The following is a 16273-nucleotide window of genomic DNA, read 5'->3' on the forward strand; positions in this document are numbered from 1 at the left end:
TTCGTCCAGGCTTGGTCACCCCTTCTTTTTGCAGTGATCCGCACAAATCCGTGGTTCCTACTCGGGGCTGTCCTGACCTCCAGATTAGGACAGATTACGGAGGGACTAGGGTCTCCTTCCAGAAAGCTGGTCTCCTCCTTCGAAATGTGGCCCTGAAATATTCTCAACCCTAGATTTTTTTTTTTAAGTGTATAATTTTTCCAGAGAAGTTCAATAGGTTTTTAAAGAATTAACCCCACAGATTTGAGGGTTAACCTTTACCCCGGAACTGATTTGAAATTAAAAAATGAAAGGAGTGTCCCTCATCGTACACTTTTTTATTATTTGTTTTTGGAATCTATTTTATTAAACTACTTGCTTTAATTTGAATGATTCGGAATCCAGTTACCTAAATTTTAATTGTAGTTGATGATAATAGCAAGTTTTGTGATGTCAAGTGAAGCGGGATAGAGCCCCACGTCGGTGCAGAGCCTGCTTGGGATTCTCTCTCTGCCCATCCCCTGCTCGCACTCTCTCTCTCTCTCTCTTTCTCTCTCAAAATAAATAAATAAATAAATAAATAAATAAATAAATAAATAAATATTTTTTAAAAAGAGAAAAGAATACTCAGTGATTTTTAAAAATCATGTGAAATTATGCCATCTACATTTTTAAACGTCAAAATCTCCCAATTTTTTTATTAGTAAAAATGAATTCGTTTTTTTATTAGTAAAACTGAATTAGTCAAATGGATGATTTCTAAGGTTCCTTCCAGTTCCAAGTCTTATTATTTTTTAATTTGGAACCTTAACAATGTATCGTTTTATTCATCCAATAATAAAACACCTAAGAATGATTTCCACACTGCTTTCCCCTCCTTACACTACTACGATGAAAATTTAACATATAATTTCTCATGTGTCTGATTAGCAAGGTCTGCTTTAACATCCTTTATCAAGGGTCTGCTTCTTTTTGTCAGCCAAGACCACTCCTGGAGAAGAGGTCCAGAACATTACCTTGTTTTGTGAATAGTGGTAATGTGAAGAGTCCTTTATATTTCTCTTTGTCCCTCCGAAAAATGAGTTCTGATACTTGACCTGTGTTTTACGTAGGGTTCGGTGGTAAAGATAAAAATTGGATGCCTCACAATAGAGAGACAACATAAATTTAAAAGCACAGGCCCAGGCACACAATCTATGACGTCTTCAGTGTCCACAGACCATTCTTCTGTCCGTTTTTCCAAACTTCTATCCAAGGCCCTGTGTTGCTTCATCAAGAAAGCCACCTGCGGAATAAATGTGCCTATATTGAATAATGCATCTACGGTTTGGAAAGCTGCTCTGCTCGGCCTCTAAGGCTGATGAACAGCAGCTCTCCATGGTGCATAAGGAAGTAAACTGGTGCTGGCCCAAGAAGAAAATGATGTCACTTAAAACTCTACCGTCTCTAAAATTTCTGGGGTGATGAAAATGTCATAGATACTGGTTGTGGCAGTGGTGGTTACCCTGGTGTATGCATTTGTCAAAACACCTTAACTGCACATTTAAAATGGGTGCTTTTCAGCACTTTCAACAATAGCCAAATGACAGACAGAGTCTCAATGTCCATCAACTGATGCATGGATAAAGCAATTGTGGTTTATATACACAATGGAATATTATGTGGCAATGAGAAAGAATGAAATCTGGCCCTTTGTAGCCATGTGGATGGAACTGGAGAGTGTGATGCTAAGTGAAATAAGTCAGACAGAGAAAGACAGATACCATATGTTTTCACTCATATGTGGACCCTGAGAAACTTAACAGAAGACCATGAGGAGGGGAAGGAGAAAAAGAAAAAAGGTTAGAGAGGGAGGGAGCCAAACCATAAGAGACTCTGAAAAAGTGAGAACAAACTGAGGGTTGATGGTGGGGGGGGGGGGGGGGGGTTGGGAGGGAGGGTTGGGTGGGTGATGGGCATTGAGGAGGGCACCTGTTGGGATGAGCACTGGGTGTTGTATGGAAACCCATGTGACAATAAATTTCATATTAAAAAAAAATAAAACGGGTGCTTTTCATCAAATGTAAATGATACATTTTCTTAAGTCAACTTATTTTCAAACAAACTGATTCAAGAAAAGGAAGAAATCGCCTTTGTAGATAACCAGACAAAAATGGAAGTCAGAGGACCTGAGTTTTTGTCTCCGGAATAAACCGTGTTACTTAAGGGAAGTCTTGAAATATCTTTGTTTCTATTTTCTCTGATGGGAAAGGGAAGTTAAATTGCTTCTCCTTTTAGTTCCCACCCTGCAGTAAGATAAAGCAGCATGCTAAAAGTGACTCTTGATCCTTTGAGTCCTGGTTGCTTCCAGAAGCAGGCAAAAGTTGCAATTTTCTTTCCTAGAAAAATGCACACACACAAACTGCACACCGTTTCAGGGGCTTCACAGCCTCCCCTTTCCCCAAGCTCATCCGTGGAACCCCAGTGAAGAGCACTGACTTCATTCTATTTATTTGTTTTTAAAGTTTTTACTTATTTATTTTTTAGAGAGAGAGAGAGCGTGCAAGGGGGAGAGGGAGAGAGAGAATCCCAAGCAGGTTCCACACTGTCAGCACGTAGCCCGACGTGGGGCTTGATCTCATGAACCGTGGGATCGTGACCTGAGCTGAAATCCAGAGTCAGACGCTTCGCCATCTGAGCCACCAGGCGCTTTAGTTTTTAAAGTGAACTTAAAGTAGGTGAGAGTCAAGGAGAAAAAGCAGTACTGTTTTTAGTGCCTACCTATGTGTGCTAAGCACTGGAAACACAGTGCCGCACAGAGAAAGCAATCCTTGCCCTAGAGGAATTCCTCATGGTCGAAATGTAGATACTCGGTCACAGGTAAAGCTTACGCTCTTGGTGATGCCGAACACCATTTGTTCAAGTGCGAAGTACCACGCTAGCTCTATTGTTACCAGTTCACGCTTTATCTGGGAATTCATCGCTTGAAGACTTTGTGCCGCCCAAGTGCTTCTAAGACCCTGGGGTTATAATCGTAGGGGCCTCTTTGCAGTTCTCGGAATCTCCTTCTCCCCACTTCGGCCTCAGCGTTCCTGTCTAAACGAGTAGTTCATGTGTAAGAAACAGCGCACTCAGTCAACCTGGCTTAGAATTATCCATGCCTTCTTTTATATTGCCATGCCACACCTCCTGAGGTACACAGATAGTAACATAGTAGCTAGATGCTTCGGAGTTCTGGATCTTCTGGGGCCTCACATCATCATGGGGCCATTGAAGTGGCTCAGATTTGCACACTTGCTTCTGGCTTATTGCAGACAAAGCCTGCAAGGAAGAAAGAATCTGTCTGCAATTGTTGCCTGAGTCTGCCCTTTCCTTTCCTTTCCTTTCCTTCCCTTCCCTTCCCTTCCCTTCCCTTCCCTTCCCTTCCCTTCCCTTTCCCTTCCCTTCCCTTTCCCTTCCCTTTCCCTTCCCTTCCCTTCCCTTTCCCTTCCCTTCCCTTTCCCTTCCCTTTCCCTTCCCTTCCCTTCCCTTTCTCTTCCCTTCCCTTCCCTTCCCTTTCCCTTCCCTTCCCTTTCCCTTCCCTTCCCTTTCCCTTCCCTTTCCCTTCCCTTTCCCTTCCCTTCCCTTCCCTTCCCTTCCCTTCCCTTCCCTTCCCTTCCCTTCCTTTCCATTGTCTACACATAGAGAGTTGCTTAGTGACCTTGGTCACTCTCTAGTGACCTGTTGGTGTTGGCCATCATGGCGGGGCCACCACCAAGATTCTAGATCCTGCCTCAAAGAGGGGCTTCCATCAGGCCTTCACTCAAGAACCCACGCCAGGTGCCCCAGAGCCGCTCTACATGGCCTCAGTGAGTAAATGTTTCTATTTCTTATTAAGCAGAAATAGATTTTCTTTCCTTCTGAACTGGGAATGGGCAGGCCACTGGCCTGCTGTTCCCTCTCAGTAGGAACTTTTTTTCCAAGTAAGCTCAGCATGTGATGATGCCAAGCTGTGTGACATACCTGGAGTTCACCTTTGCCCTGTGATTAATGGTCATTCAACTGGTGGCTCTCCTAATTGATTTCTCCCCTCCTTTCACAGAACCATGATGGCAGCATTGACTTCCGAGAGTATGTGATTGGCCTGGCTGTCCTGTGTAACCCTGCCAACACGGAGGACATCATCCAAATGGCATTTAAGGTACTGTCAGCCCCGCTGAAAACATCTTCGTCTGCCTGGTGAACAAGTGTTGACTCTAAGTGCATTATGTGAAAACCAGTGAATCCATTACCTGAGTTTATAGATCTGCTGGGACGTGTACACGGGGGTAATGTGATTAAGACAATTGCCACTGAGACTAAAGAAACCACAAGCATCCGGTTAAGCAAAAAGGAAGTCTTTGGGAGAAGCTTAACTAATAGCATCAAAATTGAAGAGCCGGTGAATTTAACAAATTCGCTTTAAAAATTCTTTCTTTCCAGCCTGTCCGTTTTGGAGCCCCGAAGTGCGGTGTATAAATAAACACCACCTGCCACTAGTCATCTTAATTCACCATCCGGAAAGTTCTCCTCTATCTTCACATTTTCTCCTTCTGTGTGTCAGAGCTATTTTAAGTGCTCTTTTCCTGATGGAATTTATTTTATTGTGGGATGTCAGGTGAGCGTCATGCTAAATGTCCCAAGTTCCCACCCTGTGTGTTTTCCTGGGGTATCACGTGTACTTTCACAGCAATATCAGGGAAGGGGGGCGGGGCAGAGAAACAGCACACATGGTCCCGTGCTCAGCAGAACCTGGTGGAGGTTTGAGCTGTGACGACCCCGACTCCCACGTATCACCTGCATGCCCCCAAGAGGAGCTGGAAGAAGACGTTCCCAAAGTGTTTTTCGTTTTTCTGAGATAAAAGGTGCTGCATCTGCTGAGTATTTATGCAGGATGTTCCCTTCCCATTCTAAGGCTGTGTCGTCTGCTCTCAAGTAAAACAAAAACTTGATCTCCCTGCTTGTCTTGGTACCTAGCTGTGGGTATTGACTCATCCTTCAGCCTCGTGGAGGTCTCCCTGTTTCCACCCACCACGACCACCGAGGACCTTCCCTGTTCCTGCTCCTACTTCCCTCTCTTCCGGATTTTCTGAGAAGAGCATCCCACAAGGTTTTCTTTCCCCTCTATTGTCTAGAAAAGACTCTCTTCCTCTGAGAGTCCTTTCTCACGTTTTAGGGGCCACCAGGGCAAGCCTCAGGAATGTTCACGTGCTCTGTCATCAACGGCAAAGTCCCCAAGCCGGCTTTTTATCTCAGATTGGTTAAAACTGAGTTAACTGTTAGGCCTATAAAGAACCCAAGTGGTTGATGCTTAGCAGATGGTCAGAAGGCAAGGGCCAGAACTTTTTCCAAGTTTAAAACGTTTGGCTTTTACAGACTTATTCATCATAAAACCTAAAATTATACACGTAGCTAACTGATTCCAATTCAGATATTTCTGTTTCTGTTTCGGGACTGCATACATAATTGTAAGTTTAGCTGAGTAAATGGTCACTTTTGGTTCACCGATGAAAGACCGGTAGAAAATTTGGCCCTCAATCACAGTAATTATTGTTTTTAAAGACGCCGAGAGATTTTTCTCTGGCCTAGACCTCGGTTTGGTGCAGAGGCAGGCAAGGAAGACCTGAAACTATAATTAACTCTTTTTCCAGTAAGACAAGGGTCATGCTTTCCTGTGGTTATTTTTCAACCTCCTTTTCCAGGTGTGTTTGGTGTTTAAAGAAATATTTTGGCACACTTTTATGTTTCATTTAGAACTATCCGTTTATACGTACGGGATCCAATCCTTTACTTGGGAAGCACTTCCCAGGTAACTCCCCGTCCTTGATCCCATTCCATGATCACAGCGACCTTCAGGGATAGAGTGTTAGCTAGCGTTCTCTAGCCCTGAGCAAACAGGCGTGGACTGTGGCTGCAAAAATCACCATATGGCCGGGGAGGGGGCTCAAGGGTGGACTCAGGCAGCAACCCCAGAGGCCAGTTAGAATGAGCACCTCCAATTCTGTCCTCTGTCCTCAGTCGCGTTCCAGGGAGGGTCCAACTGGTCCTGCTGTAAAGAGCGTGTGCTTGCTGGAAAGACGGGGTGTTTTGGCTCAGAGTCCCACCGTAGTCCATGCAGTGGGGAGATACCACTCTCCCTAAGGAAATCGGGGTGCTGAGCTCTCTACTGGAGTCCAGAGTGTGGGGTTTACTCTGCAGCAGGGAGACTACTGGGAGCAATGAGTAGTTGAGGGAAATTGAACATTTCAGTGAGGGGCGCAGTCTGGAGTAGTGATGACAGAGGCCAGATGGAGAAGAAGTAAAGGCCCCCAGTATGGACACGTGAAGGGAACTGCCACAGAAGTGAGAGCCACCAAAGCACCAAATGTGACAGATGAATCGCTGAGGATTGTTTAGGGATGGAAGGCCGGGGAAGGAAGCTGCGCTCGCACTTGTGAGGAGCCGGGTGTGACGAGATCCTTGGCAGTTACTGCTGAGCCCCGGGCCACCCTTTGCAAAAACAAATGCTCATTCGCTTTTCACTTTGGTGCTGTTCTCCCTCCTATTGGGGCTGAGTCGCATGCTCTTCATTTCCGGTTCTCCAGCTCTCTGGCAGCTTCTTCCAAAGTACTTCCCCTCGTGCTGTCCCAGGGCTTTGCCTTACTGTGTGCGTTCCCTGCAGATAAGCTCCGACACACCCCTCGTCTCAGCTCTTTGCTGAATTCCCGGCTCAGGCCTCGCCACGGTCCTGAGCTGAGGCGCTTCATCTCCTCCCACTCAGGTTTTACGCCCCCAGGTCCAGCTCCTAGGTCTCGGGGGACCCCTGTTCTCCCGTTCTTGGTAGGGCACCCACTTCATCCCAGGTGCCCAGGCTACAACACCCCCGCCCACTCACACTCCTTCCCATCCATCCCCGAGGGCCCCGATTGCCATGCCAGTCCTGCCCCTGCTTTCTTATAAATCCTGCCCCTTCCTGTCCTTCCCACTCCTCCCCCTCAGACTCTTTTTTTTTTTTTAAGTTTATTTATTTATTTTGAGAGAAAGAGAGCATTCGAGCATAAGTAGGGGAGGGGCAGAGAAAGAGGGAGAGAAAGAGAATCCCAAGCAGGCTCTGTGCTGTCCGTGCAGAGCCTGAGGCAAGACTCCATCTCACGAACTGGGAGATCACGACCTGAGCCGAAATCGAGGGTCCGAGGCTTAACTGACTGACCAAGCCGCCCAGGCCCCCCTCCACGCCACACTTAATTGGCTCTCCCGCCTCTAGTCTTTCCAACCTTCTGACCCCAATCCTTCCTCCTTGTTCTGAATTCACATATGATCACAGCGCGTCCCCCACTGTCATAATCCCACAGGGTTAGGTGAGGTGTCACACACCCATCATGGCGTGAGTCCTGCTTGTCCGTCAGTCTCCTGGTTCCAGCCCCCGACACTCACCTGCCAATCCTTGTATGTTCCAGGAATATCCCTTTGTGCTCTGAGACCCACCTCACGTGTCAGCTGGGTCAAGCTTCCCCCGACCTCTCCCGTAGGATTCATCTTGTTCTCCACAGGACTCCCACGTCCTCTGTACTTACTGTTGTTGTCACCCCTGTTTTAATTCTGTCTCTTTCCATGCCCAAGCTACACGGGCAGCAGAGACCATTCTAACTTCACGTACATCTCCCTTGCCCCTGGCACAATAACGGTTTGAATTATTAAAGATTTTCTGGGATTACTCCATCCCATTTCTGTTCTGCCGGCACTCATTCCTATATTTTATTTTCCTCTTCCTTCAGCTCTTTGATGTTGATGAGGACGGCTTCATCACAGAGGAAGAGTTTTCCACCATTTTGCAGGCCTCCCTTGGGGTGCCCGACCTGGATGTTTCCGGTCTCTTCAAGGAAATAGCCCAGGGGGATTCTGTTTCGTATGGTGAGTGGGCAGCTTGGTTTCTGCTTTAGTTTACCAGGAGCCATCCCTGACTACAGATGGACCCTCGGGCGGGAGGTCCCTCCACTAATTCTATCAACAACAGAAATAACGGTAATAATGATGTTGACAGTAATAATAACAGGGGTAGTGGTGTAAGAGTAGCTAATTACTGACGGCTTAGATGCTAAAGCATCTTCTAAACATCTTCTAAACATTTTTTAATAAATCTTTATTTATTAGCAGGCCTATTTAATCAGTACTCTTATTTTTTACTTTTTTATTTTTTTTAATGTTTATTTATTATTGAGAGAGACAGAGCATGAGCAGGGGAGGGGCAGAGAGAGAGGGAGACACAGAATCCGAAGCAGGCTCCAGGCTGTGAGCCATCAGCACGGAGCCCGACTCGGGGCTCGAACTCACAGACCGCGAGATCATGACCCGAGCCGAAGTCAGACGTTCAACCCACTGAGCCACCCAGGCGCCCCTAATCAGTACTCTTAATTATTATTTGATTGAGATGCATAACATTTAGCTAAGTTACCTAAGGGCATCAGCTAGAGAATGTCAGAGCCAGCATTCAAAAGCCACGACAGTCTGGTTTTAGAGCCTGCCCTCTGCCCTCCCTACCTTACCTGTCATCCGCTGCCCCTCCCGGAAGGGTCTTTTCCCTTCCACCTTCTCCGTGGCTGAGCAAAACTGAGCAAGTCAACTGAAGTGGGTGTAACCGCAGTAGAGCGGTGGGGACTGAGGTGCCAACAAGGACCGTCAGCAGCTTAGCTAAGCTTTCACGCAGGCTTGTTTTCTCCCAACATGTTGATGGCACCGCTGTGAAGCTGGGACTTTCACGGCAGAAGAAGACCCTGTGGCCACATGGCAGGTCCATCCATCAGTGACCAAGCTTTCTCCAGATGGCTTGAGTCCACACATCAAAACAAGTCCCCTAGGGCTGAAGGATGGTCCGTCGGTTTCCGCGTTATTTCCCGGTACAGTTGTTGAGAAACAGCTGAGTGGAGAGGCCCGGGTGACTCCTTCCCTGGCTTGGCTCAGCTGTGCCATTCACGTCAGGCTGGCGTACCTCCCCCAGCCTCTCCTGCAGGCTGCAGGGGGATTCCTCTTGAGGGCCTCTTTCCTTATGGTGCAGAGAGTTTCAGCTTGTTAACTTTCATGGGATGGGGGAATTAGATCACAAACTTCTTTTACTCTCTGTTTTTAATTACTATCATTCTGCCTGCCCTTCATTCTAGGTTAGGTAATTAAATGCCTAGGGCACTTACTCTATTGAGTTCAAGGAAGGAAGGAAGGAAGGAAGGAAGGAAGGAAGGAAGGAAGAAAGAAAAGAAGGAAGGGAGGGAGGGAGGGAAGGAGGAAAAATGGGAAGTACCTACGGAGATAAAATGCATGAGTCATAAACCCCCTGGGTACTCATTCTCTGACCATTTTCCTTTCACAAGTAAGACTGCTTACTGAGCTGCCAAATTCAGAACAACTATTTGGAGTAACTATTTCAGTGGCAGTTATACCAAAAATGATTTGTTTAGGTAGTCATAACTTTACCTGCCAATTTTAATAATTTTATCTGCTTTGTTTTTCGGTGTTTAATCTTTTTCTTTTTTAGAATACACACCGTATCTCCCTTTCCCCGATATTATACCAGTTTCCTTTTTTTTGCAAAAATGTTTGGAAGCATTTAAGTATGATTTTATAAAAGAATAGCTATTGAAATGTATCAGAACGTGACCATTTAAATTATTTTCCTTCTCGGTTTTCCATTAGCCAAATTAATGCCCAAATTCCACGGGTTAGCCAGGTCACAGCACTTCTTCTAGAAACGAGTTACTTTTTAATGCCACTGACATCCCCAAAGAGGACAGAGACCTTGACTTTTTGAATAGAGCACAAGTCTTGAAAGATCTTGGTTTCAGTAGATCAACTCTCCTGTTTACTTTCCGTAAAAGTCACTTAAGTCCCCTGTGCCTTCATCACTGAGACAGACTCCTGCAGATGAACCTTTATTTTGGATGTTAAAAAAGAACATTCAAAGAACATGTTAATAGCTTGCCTGATTCAGAAACATGAAGTGGTCTATTAATGCAAAATAATGTTGCTGTTGCAAAGCATGATTTGGGCTCAGTCTGGTAGCTTTCTCATCACTGAGACCTATTTGTTTCTCCAGGAGTTGTTTGTTAGTCTAACGTGCTGTGAAATAGACTCTGGGTTATCAGAGGATTTTTAAAAAAGAAATAGAACTAGAACATGGGGTTAAAAATCCTTTTATTTGGAGAGCTAGCTGATTCAAAGTCTAGGCTCCTTTTGCTGTGTAAACTCAATAAAGTTCTCTCCATCCAAACAGAAGAGGATAGAGGGGCTTCAGAATTGAGGGTGGCATTATACTTCAGAAACATCAGGTTATCGGAGGCTTGACGTGCAAACTCTGATGGTTAACTTAGTTAGCCTTCTAAACCTCTACCTCAGTTCGTAAATCCAAGACCCCAAAGATAGAAAGAGGCCCATGACTCAGGGATCTCATGATAGGATGATTATATATTGTACCTTCTACTTGTCTTTATTGATCATAAGTCGGGGCTCAGCTTCTCAAGACTGTGAATTTGTATACCAGAATTAAAGGTTAAAATCGTTTGAAAAGCCAGTAAGAAAAAGTCAGAAGCAATAGCATTTTTAAGCATTTTTTTATTATAAAAAATAACAGCAATAGAGAAAATTGAATGAAACATAAACATAGAGCATCACAAGCTTTTGTAAAGTGAACACTTATGTTACCAATGTTCAGGTCAAGAAATAGAGCTTTTCGGGGAGCCTGGGTGACTCAGTCAGCTAAGAGTCTGACTCTTATTTTTGGCTCGGGTGACGATCTCACACAGTTCAGGTGCTCAAGCACCGCATGGGGCTCTGCGCTGTCAGCTGGGGAATCTCTCTCTCCCTGTCTCTCTGCCCCTCCTCCCTTCTCTCTCTCTCTCTCTCTCAAAATAAATAAACTTAAAAAAAAAAAAAAGAAATAGAGCTTTTCAGGAAACCCTTGTGCACCCCTTCCCAGGGACAACCCCTTTCTCTCTCCTAAAGCGGGCATGACGGACCTGACTTTAAAAGTCCAACATGGGGTCTGTTCTCACGAACCATGAGATCATGACCTGAGCCAAAATCACGAGTGAGACGCTCAACGGACTGAGCCACCCACGTGTGTCTAGCTAACCTGACGTTCAAAGGACTCTCTACCTCGCTTTACTTGTTAGCATCTCACCACAAAGTACCATCATTAAATATCATGTGTTAGCTTTGGCCGAGCTTTTGAACTTCATATAACGGACTCATATGAATATGCATTCTTGCGTATCTGGCTGTTTTCATTCAACGTTATGGCTTTAAGATCCGTCCACATGGCTACAACACAGCTGTTTGTTTATCTTCTCTGCCGTAGAGCTGCTCTGTTCCATGAAAATGCTACGCATCCCCATGTCTGCTGCCGACAGACTCGGGTCGTTGGCACTGTCACCCGTCATAACTAAGGTCGCTGTGAACAGTCTTATTCATGTCTCCCAGAACACACCATGCACAAATTTCTCTAGGTTATAGACTTCGGAAGAGAATCGACAGGTCACGGCCTATGTACATCCTCGACTCTACTAAATGATGGAAAAACTGTCTTCCAAAGTGGCTGTATGATTCCTAAGAGTCGAGTAACGGGAGTTTGCAATGATCATCCTATCATTAAGGTCCTATATTAATCGGCATCGTGCCAAAAGAAGATGCGTCTCTATTTACGGGGCTTTTTTTTTTTTTCTCTCTTCTAGAGGAATTTAAAAGTTTTGCCCTAAAGCATCCACAATATGCGAAGATATTTACAACCTACTTAGACCTCCAGACGTGCCATGTGTTTTCATTACCAAAAGAAGCCCAGGCAGCTCCCTTGATCGCCAGCAATAAAGTCAGTCCCGAAAATCACGACGAGAGCACCTCAGACAAAAAGGATGATTAAAAGCAAATATTCACAAGGAAAGTCATTTACTTGAAGTTGTAAAGGCATTTATTGATAGCGTTTTCAGTGTGATTTTTGAGTAATGATGATGTTTAAAATGGAAAGCTTTTTTGAAATAAAAATGATAGATTTTTTTATTAAAAGGCTTTTGTTCTTATACGTATATGAAGTAATATACGTATGAAGGGAATACGTATATTCCCTTTCTTTTATGTTGTGCTGTGCTGGTTGGTTTACTGGTGATAAATACGTTTTTATGGATTTCCCAGCTTAATTTGCATATGCAAATGAATGCAATGGTCTCACTTATTTACTGATGAGTGCTAATCAACACTGTAAAAAGTCTTAAAGAGGGTAAACACTTTTTAAACCTACTTCCCTCTAAAGAAATGAGGTAATGTTGTTATCTCGAATCCCTTCCCGTTCTGGAAATGAGTGAGAAGTCTAAGGAACATTGTGGAATTTTATGCCTTTAACTTCACAGATGCATTATTTCTATTTCCAATTCAGTTTCTTGGATCACTGAATTTGCTGGATTGGAAGGGAGGGAGAGCTTCGTTAATTCAGTGAGCCTTCTTAAAACCCATATTCTCTCTCTTGCACCTTTATGGAAGATTTCCTTAACCGCCTGCTAAGGAAATTATACCATTTTGCATGACCTACAGTTTAGAACCTTGTTTTAAAGACCCAGGCTACGGCCAAAGGCCAAGTGGGAATTGCCTTATTGCAGGTAACCTTAATTACCTGCTGAGAAAATGAATCATTTGCCACAGGGTCTAGTTTGAGTTGCATAGTTCAGAATGTAGGGCTTGCCCACTAAATGAGTCAGATCTGCCTTCCTTATATAGTATTAGAATTGACATATTTTACAATCCAAGTGGGATGGTAAGTGTCCTCACAAATTTTACAGCTTGTCTGAGATGTCTACAGGGAAAACACAAAGGGTTCCAAAATATCGAAAGTTAGGGAATCTGAAAACTTACTTTATTAGTGTAAAGAATTTAACCCCCATGCGGGAATCTGGCAGTGACATCTTTCCTTTAGGTTAGGCAGCAACTTCCTTCAAGTGCCATTTTGATTGGATGTCATGCATCCTACATATGGTTAATATCGCCTGTGTTTGAAATTTTGAACGAAGACCCAGTTACTATAATGTACAAAAATAGTTGGCTCACTTCTGAATTCTGTCTTTGAATCCAGTCTCTTTGTTTGGGCTGTGTTTCCGAATATATTGGCGATTTACCCCCGAACTCATTTTTTAATGCCATTATTGAAGTTGGAAAGCCTCACGAGAGGTGGGTGATCATTTCAAGCCGGTTTTACACATGAAGCAGTTGGTGCTCTAAGTGAATGAGTACATTCGGAGCATCGCTTCCCGAAATGTTTTATACTTAAGCACGTATGATCGTTTGCTTTTTCACATGCCTTAAAGCTGCTTAGACAAAGTATTGAATGAGCTGGAAAGCATTACTTAAGTAATTAGAAAAGTATCTGTCCCGAATAGTGTCTGAGTGTGCGATAGAATGCATGTACTACTCAGGTACCACGATCGCTGTTTATCATAGAAAGGCTGCATATTACTCCTATTAGTTACGAAAAAGTAGCATTAAAAATGGAGAGTTTCCTATGAGCCTCCTGAAAACGATCCCACTGTTTTCCCATTTTAAGCTAATATTTTGTGCTCCTTAAGTCCACCTCTGCCAATGTAATATCCCTATTTTATTATGTTACTGAATAAATAAACTTGCTACGTAAATTCTTGGCAATTAAAAAGTTCTGGTTTTGCCATTTTGTCTCAAAGGTAATACACCTTTTTAATATCATGGTTTGAATGTGTTTGCATATTTATGAACGTGATTAATCATTCTTGTTTGCCTTTAAGCTTTATGAAATGTCAGGCATGATCTTACTCTAATGAAAAACTCAAATTTTAGCTAAAGGTGCCATAGTTCCCATTCTTAAAGAAGTTGACTTTGGCCAGTGGGGTGTGTATAACCACAGTCATGATCATCAGTATCCCTACAGTCTAGGTTCTTCTTGAAGCCATCATAGCAAAGATTGCCTTCAAAGAGACTTTTCTCCTCTTAGAACTTGAAGTAAGGAATTAAATTTCATTAAATCAGTTAAATGCACTGTGGTTTCCTATAATAGCTTGAAAAAAAAAAGTTATTTTTTGAAAGGAGAAATACTAGATCCTAAGACCTAAAAACTACAGGGGCGCCTGGGTGGCTCGGTCGGTTGGTTAAGCATCCAACTCTTGATTTCAACTCAGGTCACAGTCTCGTGGTTTCATGAGTTTGAGTCGCACATTGGGTTCCTCACTGGCAGGGTGGAGCCTGCTTGGGATTCTCTCTCTCTCTCTCTCTCTCTCTCTCTCTCTCTCCCTCTCTCTCTCTCTCTCTCTCTCTCCTTTTCTCTCTGCCCTCTAGCTCACTCTCTCTCTCCCTCTCCCAAAAATAAATAAACAAATGCAACTGAAAAAAAATTAAAAATCCAAAAAACTCGAAAGGTTTCGATCAGAACAGTTCTGTTGAAGAACAATGATGTGCTGAATGCTTGTAGACCAAATTGCTGGCATTATGCATATTTCATACCCCTCTGCCGCTGCTTCTCGAGTTTCGGAGGGCTGGCCGTGCCTGCTAGTAGTGGTACCCATCACGGATATTTCAAAGAGACCGCCTACCTTTTAGAAGACGTACGGTCTGCGGTCCGCGTGAGGCACAAACAGTACAGAAATCTGATTCCCAGACTCGGGGACCCTCCCCTTCATGCTACCGCAAATGCAAGATGGGGAATCGGCCCACCGGGCGAGGTGGACAGGTGGGCTCCCTACCCCAAAACCCTTTGTGTGTTTGTTTGTATATACCAATCACCAAAGTGGGTAAGAAGCCACCAGTGAGAAACCACTCCGCAGGGAAGCAGACCTACTTACCATCTTTCCCCTCTTTTTCCTGTTCTCCTGAAGAGACTTCAATTTTTGTGGTTGTTGTTATACCAGAGTATTAAATCAGCACTCCTTGTGGTTTGACAGAGGTGAAGGCCCTCACGAAGTTCTTGCTATGTTGCCAATACACACGTCACAAACCTGACCAAACAGGGTAATGGCCTGAAGAGCTCATGTCCCTTTTAGCCCTTTCAACGTAGCACTTGTGTCTAGGTCACCCGTCACCTTGTCGAGTGTGCGTGTAAGGGGCTCTAACCAGCTGTCTCCCCGACACTGGGATACCAGCTCGCTAGTTTTTCTAACGTGGACCTTATCTTTTTCTTATCATTCCTCTGAAAGAGTCTCTGTACATTAGAAAAAATAAAAACAAAAAAAGAGAGAGAAGAGAATAAACAGAAAAATCACGGTTGCTTCCACCACCCCAAATCTGCAATTACGAATGTTTTGACATGTTTTATTTCACTTTTTTTTTCCAAATATTCTTACATTCTCAAGATAAGAGCGTGCATGGTATTCTACACTCTACTGTTTCACTTGGAACATGACATTTTCCAAGGTCATTCGATTTTCCTGCAAATGTGAATTTTTCGGTGTACCTAATGTCTCTTCAGATAGCACTAAGATGACACGTGTGATCGTTCTTCCATACTGAACATGTGAGTTGGGTTTTCGCTTTGGGTTCTGTCTGACTCCAAAGGCCAGGCTTCTTAATTATTTACATATAGCATCACCATTGCCTGGTTTATAGAATTGATAGAGTAATGTCTGCCGTATGTGTTCCTACTTGTGGGGTCTAGATATCAAATTTTGACTGAGTTCATAAATGGAAGAAAGACAGAGGTGGTTGGGATGGGAAAAGATGGGTGAACTGAGGCCCAGGATAGGCAGGCTGAAAATCCAGAAACCTTCCCATATGAATAATCGAAGGGACTGTCAATCAATGGCAGGGTCAACTTCAGGACGCTACAGTAATCTTTTTCCTTTGTGGGTAGTGAAGGAGCATAAATCCCCTGCTTCTTCTGGGTCCCTCTGCTGTGGGACACAGTACATCTCTGCTCGCAGAATAATGTCATATGATCATCAAGGTCGAGTGTAGGGAACTGAGCACTAACAACTGGAATATCTAGGACCTTCATTCGCACTGTTGTGGAGCACACCCTTTGCTGTTCTCGCCTACACCTTCGGCCTCCTATAAATTCCCTTGCCGGGCAGAGAGAACAGTGACTGTTACAAAGCACAAACCAATTATCACTTCTCCAGTTAAATTCTTTCTAATGCTCCCCATTGCAGTTTGGATACAATCCCAATTATTCCACATGGCCCACAAGGCCCCACGTGGTCTGGCCCCCCTGGAGGTGTAGACGTCAACCGTTAACCGTCTTCTGTCTCTTCACCTGGTTCGCTTTTCTTCATTGAGATTAAAAAAGAAACAAAGGCTTCATTGAGATCATGATTTACATACATCATACAAT

At 44.1% G+C, this 16273-nt stretch overlaps 1 protein-coding gene across 2 annotated transcripts in view; it reads left to right on the top strand.

Moving 5' to 3' along the window:
* The window catches only part of LPCAT2 (lysophosphatidylcholine acyltransferase 2), a 70663-nt gene extending 57050 nt beyond the window's left edge, over window positions 1–13613 (top strand). For both annotated transcript variants that reach the window (XM_058706774.1, XM_058706775.1), the window contains 3 exons: window positions 4040–4138; window positions 7731–7866; window positions 11673–13613. In XM_058706774.1, coding sequence (XP_058562757.1) covers window positions 4040–4138; window positions 7731–7866; window positions 11673–11857 — 420 coding nt within the window. In that variant the 3' untranslated portion in view covers window positions 11858–13613. The remainder of the gene's footprint in view (window positions 1–4039; window positions 4139–7730; window positions 7867–11672) is intronic.
* The last annotated feature ends 2660 nt before the right edge of the window (window positions 13614–16273 follow it).

Source organism: Neofelis nebulosa, chromosome 17, assembly GCF_028018385.1.
Source record: "Neofelis nebulosa isolate mNeoNeb1 chromosome 17, mNeoNeb1.pri, whole genome shotgun sequence".
Classification (NCBI taxonomy): domain Eukaryota; kingdom Metazoa; phylum Chordata; class Mammalia; order Carnivora; family Felidae; genus Neofelis; species Neofelis nebulosa.